At 41.7% G+C, this 10927-nt stretch overlaps 1 protein-coding gene across 3 annotated transcripts in view; it reads left to right on the top strand.

The window, feature by feature from the left end:
* Cep55 (centrosomal protein 55) overlaps positions 1-6471 on the top strand; it is a 22000-nt gene extending 15529 nt beyond the window's left edge. For 2 of the 3 annotated variants that reach the window (XM_055613995.1, XM_055613998.1), the window contains exons 5-9: positions 773-923; positions 1774-2084; positions 3300-3371; positions 4004-4129; positions 5432-6471. In XM_055613995.1, coding sequence (XP_055469970.1) covers positions 773-923; positions 1774-2084; positions 3300-3371; positions 4004-4129; positions 5432-5632 — 861 coding nt within the window. In that variant the 3' untranslated portion in view covers positions 5633-6471. The remainder of the gene's footprint in view (positions 1-772; positions 924-1773; positions 2085-3299; positions 3372-4003; positions 4130-5431) is intronic. The other variant, XM_055613997.1, reaches the window with a different exon arrangement.
* Positions 6472-10927: the final 4456 nt, after the last annotated feature.

Genomic DNA, 10927 nt, shown 5'->3' with positions numbered 1-10927 from the left:
TATCTATCTATCTATCTATCTATCTATCTATCTATCTATCTATCTATCTATTTATTTTTATTTCAGAGATAATATCTCACTATATAGCCTGGCTGGTCTCAAACTCACAGAGATCCTCCTGCCTCTGCTTCCCCAGTACTAAGATTAAAGGTATGTACCACCACACCTAGCTATTTAGTTATTTAGGAACAAGGTCCCAGTACATAGCCCAGGTAGGTCTTCAGCTCATGGTCTTCTTTGTAATGTAGAACAAGTTTCAGGTTCCAGGTTCCAGTCTGACTCTTCTGTAGCTTTTCACTTGAATGTGCCCTATTTTCAGTAGTAAAACTGCCCACCTTTCCAAGCAAAATGGGCTAAAAGGTAGCAAAGAGGAGTGGTGTATGTTTTCTAGGAATGATTGGCCTGCCTGACAGACTCCTTTTGTCTGATTTAGTGAAGGAGAGTGGGAGATAGAATCAAAGCTCTTTCTACAGTGAGATCTAATAGCTTATTTCTGTACCTTCCCTCGGGGCATTGTAGTTCACAGGCAATAATGTGTACATAAACACAAAGTGAGCTGCCTATGGGAGCTGCTGTATGCCTATAGCATACAGGCAGAATTTGACCGGCTCTCATGTATTCTAAAGGGATGTGGCTTGCAGAGGCTGCCTGTAAGTAACTTATAAGACATAAGATTTTCTATGTGTTGGAAAAGGCAATGTCATGTGGACTCCCCTTACACATTCTAAGATCTGGGCTTTTTACTATGCTGTTAATTTTCATTCACTGTAAGGCTCTGGAGAAAAATCAGCAGTGGCTTGTGTATGATCAGCAGCGAGAGGCCTACGTTAAAGGACTTTTAGCAAAGATCTTTGAGCTGGAAAGGAGAACAGAAACAACTGCTGCTACACTCTCACAGCAGATGAAAAAGACTGAATCAGAAGGTACTGAGCTATAAAAGTGTTCTTTTGGGATAAGCCTGATGTTTCCAACAGGAATGATTCATCAGATTTGGATGTTTTTTATAGATATGTGTTAGAAAGCAAAATAGCATCATGTCTTTTAAGCTTAAAGTAAGAAAAAGCATTTGTCGAGTTTGTTTCTTTTCCCCTTATTTTTGGATAAAAGAGGACAGAAGCCACAGGTGAGAGAGCCATCCATCATGGCAGTCATGGTGATTTTCTCTACATTCATATCTTTCCCCTTCTTCAGAGTTCTTCTTATTCCCCCCAAGAGCTGACCTGGGCACCAGATTCCTTTTAGGGAGTAGATGGGTAGGATGATGGATTGAGATAAAACCTTGCCACATAGTCCTGGCTAGCCTAGTACTTACCATGTAGCCCAGGCTATCTTCCGATTCAGAGCAGTCCTCCTGCCGAAGGTCCCTAAATTCTGGGATTATAGGTGTGTGCCACCATGCTTGATATCAGTTGTCATTTTTCTTGCCTTTGGCACTTATATCAACTCCAGGAGAAAGAATAGGCTTTATAGCTGATTCCTTAACCCTAACCCATGATGCTGTTTCTCTGCCAAGTAGTCTCCAGTTTCCCTTACATAGATTTCCCCTGAGTTAGATAATACCTCTTAGTCTCTGGGAAGGAAGGTGATATTTAGCAGATGAAGAAATAGGCTCTGCAGGTGGTGAGCTAAGAAGAAAAGATCCACCTATCCCCTACCTCCTGACTCTGCATTTTATAAGCTGAAGAAATGGTGAAGTTGCATTTGTAGGAATATGTTTGAAGTTTGATTTTGTGGGATATTACAAAATGCATTGTGCCATGATGTTTGTTTCAGGTCATCTCCAAGAGGAAAAGCAAAAATATGAGCATCTCTTAGAAAATACCAAAAAAGATCTTGAAGTTGAACGACAAACTGTAACTCAGTTGCGTTTAGAACTTAATGAATTTCAAAGAAAATATGAAGAAACTCAAAAAGAAGTTGAAGATTTAAATCAGCTATTGAGTTTGCAGCGAAAGGCAGACATACAACACCTGGAAGAAGACAAGCATAAGACAGAGAAAATCCAGCAGCTCAGACAGGAGAGCAGTCTCTTCGAGGGAAAACTGAAAGAGGAGAGGAAGCGGTCTGAAGAGCTTGTGTCTCAGGTGAGGCAGCCACTGCGGTCTCCGCTTCAGAGTTCAACAAGGGTTAGGGAGTCCCGACCACCAAGAAGCCAGCGAGGGGCAGAAGCTGTCCTTTCCGCCTTTGGGCATTTGTATTCCAGCATGGAAACAGACCACGAATTAATACCCAAATAAATAGATAAGGAGAATAAAACAAGAGGATGTGAAAAGAAAACACAGGGGTCCATGGAGGCCTCACAGAAGTGATGGTATTGGGATAGAGACTTGGAGGTGGGATCCTGCAAAGGAATTCTCTCGGAATTCTCTGTCAGTGGAAAAGATCACACATTCTAAGGCTTGAGTGAAGAGGTAGAATATGGAGGAAGCCAAAGGCAGCGAGGGGAATTCAGTTGACTCCTGGGCTGTACTCTCAAGTGTGCTGATGTGCCTATAGGAATTGCCATAGCACCCTCATCTTCTGTTTTAGATTTGAGGTGGCATGCCTTGGCAGTGTTAGAATTGAATACTACTGTGACAGAAAGTCATTAATTTAAATTCTGCTTGTCAGCACGGAGTAGTAGAAAAGAATGGTGGGATCCACACTTGGACTCTAGATGGTGTATGTAGCCTGCAGCAAATCACCTACCTTCCCTGACTTATAAAGCATTCGCTAATCCAACAAATAATAACCTCTACTTACCTCATAAGAGCATTGTGTGCAGAAATTGAGGAGGCATATGAAAGTGCTTTGTAAAGTAAGGAGATGCCAATGGAAGTTATTGCTACTACAGTTGTGATTTTAAACACCCTGCAGAAGCTGAGAGCTGAGTAAGAGTCAGTAATCCTGACATGTTCTTCTGTGGTCTTCACTCTCCTTACTTTGACCTGTAGGTGCGAGTAGTGACATTTGGGAAAAGTTAGACAGAAAGAAGTAAATTTTATCTAGCTCTATAGCATAGGAGATGAGGTACATCCTTCTTTGTTACCCTACTCTGACACTAGAGCCTCCTGGAACGAGATGTGGCCACACAGAAGCTGTCTTCATTGCTCAGTCTGGCTGTTCAGGGAACTCTCTTCATGGATTATACTGCCCATCCTGCTCATTGGAAAGCCTCAAACAACCAGCTGGGGTGGCTTATTGCATGCAGCAGGTGTTGCCCTGGCTAGAAGTGATACTTACGATGTAGGTTCCTTGTCTATTCCCAATCTAGAGAGGAGGGCAGATGAGATAATGCTGGCTCTCTTTACATCTTCCAGATCCGTCTTCTTTATGAGTCTGTGCTAAAGTACCAAGAGGAACAGACCAGGGTGGCTCTGCTAGAACAGCAGGTACTTACTGTGGATGCTCGAAAGTTCATCTAGTTGATAAAATCAGAACTTCCCCTGGTATTTATACTGCTTAAAACTGTAAAACAAACTGTGTTCAAAAGACACACATTCTCTTAGAGACTCTGCACCATTCACATACTCTGTAACTGTCCTTAGCCACCAACTCTTAAAGGTGTGGTGGCATTTTTCCTTACAGGTTGGCATTGGCAAATGTTGATTGTACTTTCTACCCTAGCCTAACAGGGTCTCTTTCCAGGCCAGCATGTGAGTTCAAGCAGAGCGGACACGGTTTATTCTCAGAATGTATAGTAGAAATTTTTAATATATTTCAAACCAGGGAATAGCCATCTTTTTTCCCTTTTTTCCACCTCCACCCAAAATTCCAAGAATGTGAAGGAATAACTCCAACCAGCAACTTCTTGGGCTACCCTCTGCTCATCCATAGGCCTTGGCTTTGCTAGTTCATAAACCAGTTCCATAGCCATAAACTTCATGTACTAATAATCTTGCTGTGCTCGGATAATAATGAGGCCCAGCAAGTATTCTTTTATGCTGACAAAGACTGTAAACATTCAGTGAAGAGAACAAGGTAGCTCTACCAATTCTGACTGTCTTGTCCTGGCATATTCCAGATGCAGGCATGTACTCTAGACTTTGAGAATGAAAAGCTTGACCGGCAGAATATGCAGCATCAACTGTGTGTGATTCTTAAGGAGCTCCGGAAAGCAAGAAGTCAAATAACACAGCTTGAATCCTTGGTAAATTTTGAGTGGCTAATATAAAGCTTATTCTTCATTCTTTTTTGCTACCTTCCCATTTGTGTATTAGCTCAGTTCCCAAACCAGTAATATAGCTTGAAGTGAACGTTATCTCAAAGCAGTAGTTGCCTCCTATGTGGCACCTAACCTTACAGCATCAATTCAGAGCTCAGAAGGGAGGCGTTAATGATCCCCTTGCTCGAAGCTGCTTGACTGGTGTCTGCGGTCATCCCCTACCCAGGTTGGCTGCTGCCATTCTACAGGTGTCCAACAGTACTTTGTATAGAGGGAAAAGGAAGAAAAGAGGGCATCATGGCATTCTTTTTTTATATTTCTAATGAATTTGTGTGCATCTGTCGGCCCAAATGTCCTGTTAATGCACATTCATATATTAGAGCTACAGAATATTTGGAAATGGGTAAATATAGTAAATATATCTCCTAGTTTCTAAGGAAGAGAAAAAAGCAATTGTTAAATAACTTATAACTTGTATATGAATAAAATAAATATCTTCATAATGTAGTATAAAATAGGAATTTTCAAGCTTTCCTGACTATTCTAAATTCCTAAAAACAAAACAAACCCATGAAAAGGCAAAAGCAATAAAGAGTCTGCTCATGTGTCTGTAACCTGTCTGAGCTACTAAAAGTTTTTGCTGGTCTCAGTTCCGTGTAGGGTTTTGTGGCTTCTCTTGTTTTTTGTGTTATGCTTTCACTACCCAGGGTGGTCTGGTCTCTCCATCTTCCCATTTCAACCGACCAGGACTGAGGTCTTTCTACTCTTTTTTTTTTTTTTTTTTTTTTTGTCTGTCTGTTTGTTTCAAGACAGGGTTTCTCTGTGTAGCCTTGGCTGTCCTTGACTCACTTTGTAGACCAGGCTGGCCTTGAACTCATAGCAATCTGCCTGACTCTGCCCCCTTGAGTTCTGGGATTACAGGTGTGTGTCACCATTCCTGGCTGTCTTTGTATTTCTTTATTCCTTAAGTTACTTCTGTTTTACAAAACTGGCAAATGTATACTTGTTCTTGAAAATGTTGTGATTATTTTGTACGTGAATTTAAAAAAGGTAAAAGGACTGTCTTCCCTTTACATTTGACTCTGCCTCTTAGCAAAGCCTATCTATTTCAGCACTAACTCAGTATTTCCCTGAGTTATTACAGCATATCATCCAAGTTATTCATGACTACCTCATATGTTACCATTAAAATATCTGAACAGAAATTCAGACCAAACTGTAGGGCTGAAGCATGCAGAGGGTGCAGGAAGGAGTTCAAACGGTGTGCATTTGACATTTGTTTTGCAGAAGCAGCTACATGGGTTTTCCTTTACAGAGCACCCGTTCCCACTCCAAGGAGAACCTGAAAACAGAGCGAAAGGTGCCTCACCCAAAAGTCCCAGTGCTGCTCTCAATGAAAGCCTGGTGGAATGTCCCAAGTGCAATGTACAGTACCCAGCCACCGAACATCGAGACCTGCTTGTCCATGTTGAATACTGCATGAAATAGCAGAGCCAGCCTTGCCTTTGTACTGAAGAACTCCACACTTGTACTGAAGAAGTCCACACTGTAACCTATATTTTTTTATGGGCACTTTGAATTACAGATCACTTCTCTTGCACAAGAACCCCACTATGTGCCCTTGTATTTTTCTGACCACTTTGCATTTTCCTGGGTAGTGATGCCTCCCCGAGCTGCGTCACCATCAGGTTGCAGTGATAGACTGTGGTGAGCAGTGGGTATCCAGACTACTAGCACTTCATGCTGTTGCAATAGCTAGCACTTCACTCTCCTCCTATACTTGATGAGCAAGAGCTACTTGGGTTATTGGTTATGGCTTAAAACTACTGACCAGCAAGCAAATATTTTATGCCTTGGGGTTTCTAAGAGAATCAAAAGATAATTAACCATGGGTCTTACTGTGCGGATTTTTTTTATGTAAATGCTTAGTATACTGACCCTTGCAATTTGATACCTCTTGCTGTTGTAGACCGGTTACTAGAAAAGTTGGGGAGTTTTGTAATTGATTATTATTGCTGTTAACTGTTCTAAGCACAAGGAGGCTTTGTTTGAAGAACGCCTTTAAGAAGCTGCACATTTTCACTCATTATCTGACCATAACTTTGACTTAAATTTCATTAGCACAGGTCGCTTTCCTAAAATGCCAAAATGAACAAAACTTAACAAAACATCTTGCCCCCTCATTAAATTTGCAGGTATTTTATATCTTGGTGATTTTGTTTGTCTGTTTTTATTTTTTGGCATTTTTAAAGATGGATGGCAGATATTTGTTTTATAAATAGATATTTTTATATAAACAAAAAGGTATTTTATTTTTTTCAGATTTTCTAACATGCTTAAACCTGGGCTACTATTAGCAATATGAAGGAGGAAGTAAAATAAAATTATTTAATAAGTTTACCACGTCTAGTGTGTATTTGTGTACATATATAGTCTTAAGATCTCTAGTCATGGAGCTGTGTTGGGATTCCAAATTGACACATTATCAGGTGACAGGGGAACTGAGAAGACACCACAGTCATTCTGTGAGTGGGGTTAAGGAGTGGAGATTTCTAGGTACCTCTGCTGATCAATAAATATTTTTGAGACCTTTGTTATAAAGGCAAAACAACAAGCCTATGAAAGGATATGTGATTTTGGATTTTGAATGTTAGGGCATAAAAATATATATGTTTGCTAATGTAAATAAAAATTTGCCTTTGGAGTTAATAATCCCAGACTCCTAATATCTTCAACCACAATTGAACAAAGGTACAAGGTACAGAAGTACTTTTCAGTTAGGTAGTTCTTATTCTGATGCAAGTGCTATAACAAAGACCACAGTATTTAATTCTATGTGTGCCATAAAAAAATTGCTTCATACACAACTTCTAAGTAAGCCAGGCATTGCCTGTAGTTTACAGATATGGAAAATGGCTTGCTCATTTAGTGGATGATGATCTGCCCACCCATCAATAGGGAATGTTGGGTTAAGGGGTCCCCTGGACATTATAGCCAGAAGGTAGGGTTAGCAGCCGCTCTAACCTGGCAGAGCCTGCACTGGAGAGTTGGATCTGGGCATTTCCCTCCATGCTTCAACCACCATGTGTGCACCAATATAATGTACCTTGGGAAGATGTCAAGAAAAGAAACAGTTCTCTGAAACCTTCCTCGAGTTCAGCAGCTTTTTTGCATATTTTCCTTTGTAGATGATTAGAACAGGAAGTCTTTTTTTTTTTTTTTTTTTCTTCTGGATCATGGTATAGAAGCAAGGATCTGTCAAGAGTTTAAGACCTGAAACCCCTTGGAGAGTTGACCAGTTCTGTTTATTTTTATGGCACGTGGTCACGTGGTTGCTGAACAGAAACTATTGGGTGTGTCATACTTCTTCCTAATTGCAGCTCTGAGAAGTACTTGCTGATACCAGCACCATTCAGAGATGGAGCAACCCAGGGTCATTACTGTTGTACAGGAAAGCATAGTGTCTCTAGGGAAGGAGCTAGCTTCGTGGTCCTGTTCTTGTGTCTAACAAACACACTGGGGCTGTCATTTTAGGATTCTCGCCTTGGCCGTTATCCCATGCATGTTGGCACACCTCTGTAATCCAAACACGCAGGAGGCTGATTTAGGAGACTCCTGAGTTCTTGGCCAGCTTGGGCTACATAGCAAGACTGTTTGAAATACCAAGACAAAAAGCTGGATGAAAAAACATTTTATGCATAATTAAATATATAAATTAAGAAAAAAGTTTTATTTTTTTTTTAAGAAAATGTTTTAAGTTGAGATTTTGGTTTGATTTTCTATGTATGTTTGCTGGCATGGATATCTGTGCACCACATGTGTTTAGTGCCCACAGACGCCAGAAGAGGGCATCAGATGCCCAGGGACTGGAATTTAGGGGTTGTGAGCTGCTATGTGGTTGGGAAATTGAACCTGGGTCCTCTGGAAGAGCAGCCAGTGCTCTTAACCATAGAGCCATCTCTCTCTCCATCTACCAAATCAATGAGTTGACACATGCATCCTTTTGTCTGGTTCCAGTCCAGAATCCCTTCTCAGAGGCAGTCTCGTGTCTGTCCGTGCGTTGGTTTTGTAAGGTCTTGAAATTCACATATATAGAGTTACATATTTGGATCTTGCTTCCTTTTGACTCATCGGTGCTTTCAGACTTTTCCATGTTTTTATGTTTTAAATTTTCATTTCTTTAAAAAAGTGTACACTAGCATCTAAGTAATGGGCTTCACCGTAGTATGTTCATGTATATGTGCCATGCTACTTTCTTAATAATGTATTTTCTTCCCCCAGATAGTCTTGCTGACCTGCTTTCATATACATACATTGCATTATCTCTCTTCCTTCTCCCTCTTAAGATATTGTTCTACTCTTTGATGACCTGCCCATGTGTACCTACCCACTCATTCTCACGCTCAGACGCACACACGCAAATACATGCAGTTCCGTGTACATATAATTTGTTTTCTAATAACTGAATAATATTCCATTTTATAAATGTGCTATAACTTAACTTAGTTTCCTGTACTTCTCACGGTAGGAATTTGCATTGTATCTTGCATAAGTGTTGTGGGGTATTTGTTTGTTTTGGTAGTGTGAGAATCAAACCCAGAGCCTTATGTGAACTGTGTATGTGCTTGTGCTGAACTACACCCCAAACCTCTTATGCAAACATTTGGGGGAGTCTGTCTTTTCATTTCCATTAGGGAAATTATTACAGTGGGTCGTAATAGGTGATACTTATCTTTACTGACAACTATTCAACAGTATTTTTCAGTGGCTAAAGGAATTCTTTGTGAATGAGCCTCCACAGGAAGAGCCGTGTACACAGTGCAGCGATTTCTGCAACAAATCTATCACTGATTTCTTTGGCTGTTGTTGTTTGAGACAGGATTTATCTGTGTAGCCTTGGCTGTCCTGGACTTGCTTTGTAGACCAGGCTGGCCTTGAACTCACAGAGATCCACTTGCCTCTGCCTCTACCTCTGCTGAGATTACAGGCGACCGCCACTGCGCGCAGCCACCACTGATTTCTTAATGTTTCTACATAGGTGAAAACCTGAGGCCCAGGACAACTCAGGGACAGGCTGTGTCCAGCCCTCTATTTTTCTGGCTTATCCCAGCCATATTTTGGAGTGAGAGTACCACAATAAATATCTGCTCCTGCTTCTTAGGGGCCTGGTGGGTAACGGGTGGTGCAGCTGCTGCAGTGGAGACAGAGTGAGTGCCCATCCTCACGGGGGATGCCGTTTGCCAAGAAAAATTAAGACAACGCAGCTGTAGTATTTACTTTTCTGTTGTTATAATAAAATACCATAACTAAGGCGACTTCTGAAAGGGAGAGTGTATTTTGGCTTACAATTCCAGAAGGTTAAGAGTCCATCATGGCAGGGAGCAGTAGTCGTGACAAGAAGCATGGTGGCAGGGACAGGGAGCTGACAGTTCACATCTTAACCCCAAGCACAAAGCAGAGTGAGCTACCTGGAAGTGGAGCAATACTGTGATCTCTCAAAGTTCACCTCAGTGACACACTTCCTTCAGCAATGCTACTCCTGGCCAACCTCCCCAAACAGTGCCACCAGCAAATACTGCCACCTAGGGAGGACATTTCCCAGTTAAACCACCATGATAGTTTAATTTTTAGATTTTTTTTTTTTTCTCGGAGAAACCTGGAATTTTAGAATATGAAACCTCCCAGTTACTTTTAAGTCCAAAGCTAATGAAATATTAAGAATGTGGACCACAACAAAAATGCAGCTTGTGACTTTCCTGTGGAACAGTTAGCTGCATGGGACAAAGGAAGGATGACTTGCCTGAGATGGGAAGGAAGCCAAGGAAAGTGCCTGCCTGTCATGTGAGCACTGAGGTTTTTCAGTGTCCACTTCAGTCCAACAGGTGCTGTTTGAGCAACACGGCAAATACAGCCCTCCCTCACCCTTCCCTGCCACCTGCCATCTGGCAGCTTTTAATGGCTACATTTCTGGACAGAGCTGGCTAGCAGCCAGCACTTCCTGATTACTTTCTGTAACCTCAGGCCCACAGTGAAGGTCGGCAGTAGGAGGAACTGGCTTCAAGACCTGCTTTGGGTCCAGAAAATGTACTTGTAGCCTTTTGGAAATGCTGGTTCCCATGCCTCCATTTGACTATTTGGGAGAATGCTCTCTAGAGCACTGGGCATTATTGAAGATTGAAAACTAATCCAACTTAGTGACACAACAGATCCCAGCAATGGAGTCACTTACCCGAGGTCACATAGCTAATGGAAATGGGAAGAGCCAAGGCTCTCCAAGGCGATAGATGTCCTGCTATCTGTCTGTGTGTGTTATGATTCCAGAAAAATTATTCTTTTAGAGATTTCAGGTGTTTTGTGTTCCTAAGTCAAATCTGCTCATATATGGGCCTCACTCACATTTTTCCTTTGTACACTAGTGATTTTTTTTGGCTTTGGATGGTTGAATGGGGGATACCAGGCTGGTATTCAAATGAACTCTCCTGTCTGCTTCTAGTGGTAATGCTCAAATGCTCAAACACGGCTGAAGGGTCAAGGACCAAGGGCAAAATTTATGTAGAGAGAGCTGAGAGGACAAAGCCTGGGGTTGTCTCGTGGTCCTGAAAAAGTGGAGTCCTCAAAGAACCAAACTCTTATAGTGTCACCCAAACCAAACAGCCAGAGAAGGACTAGCATATGCCAGAAGGAACAGGTTGGCCTCTGACAGAGGCCTTCACTCTCACCCCCCAGGCACAATCAGCAGACAAGTAAGCTCCCTGCCATAGAAAGGCAGGCATATGCATGAAT

Source organism: Psammomys obesus, unplaced genomic scaffold (assembly GCF_907164565.1).
Source record: "Psammomys obesus unplaced genomic scaffold, mPsaObe1.curated_primary_1811, whole genome shotgun sequence".
Classification (NCBI taxonomy): domain Eukaryota; kingdom Metazoa; phylum Chordata; class Mammalia; order Rodentia; family Muridae; genus Psammomys; species Psammomys obesus.
Note: the sequence above shows the minus strand (reverse complement) of the source record. Positions and strands in the feature narration are given on the sequence as shown.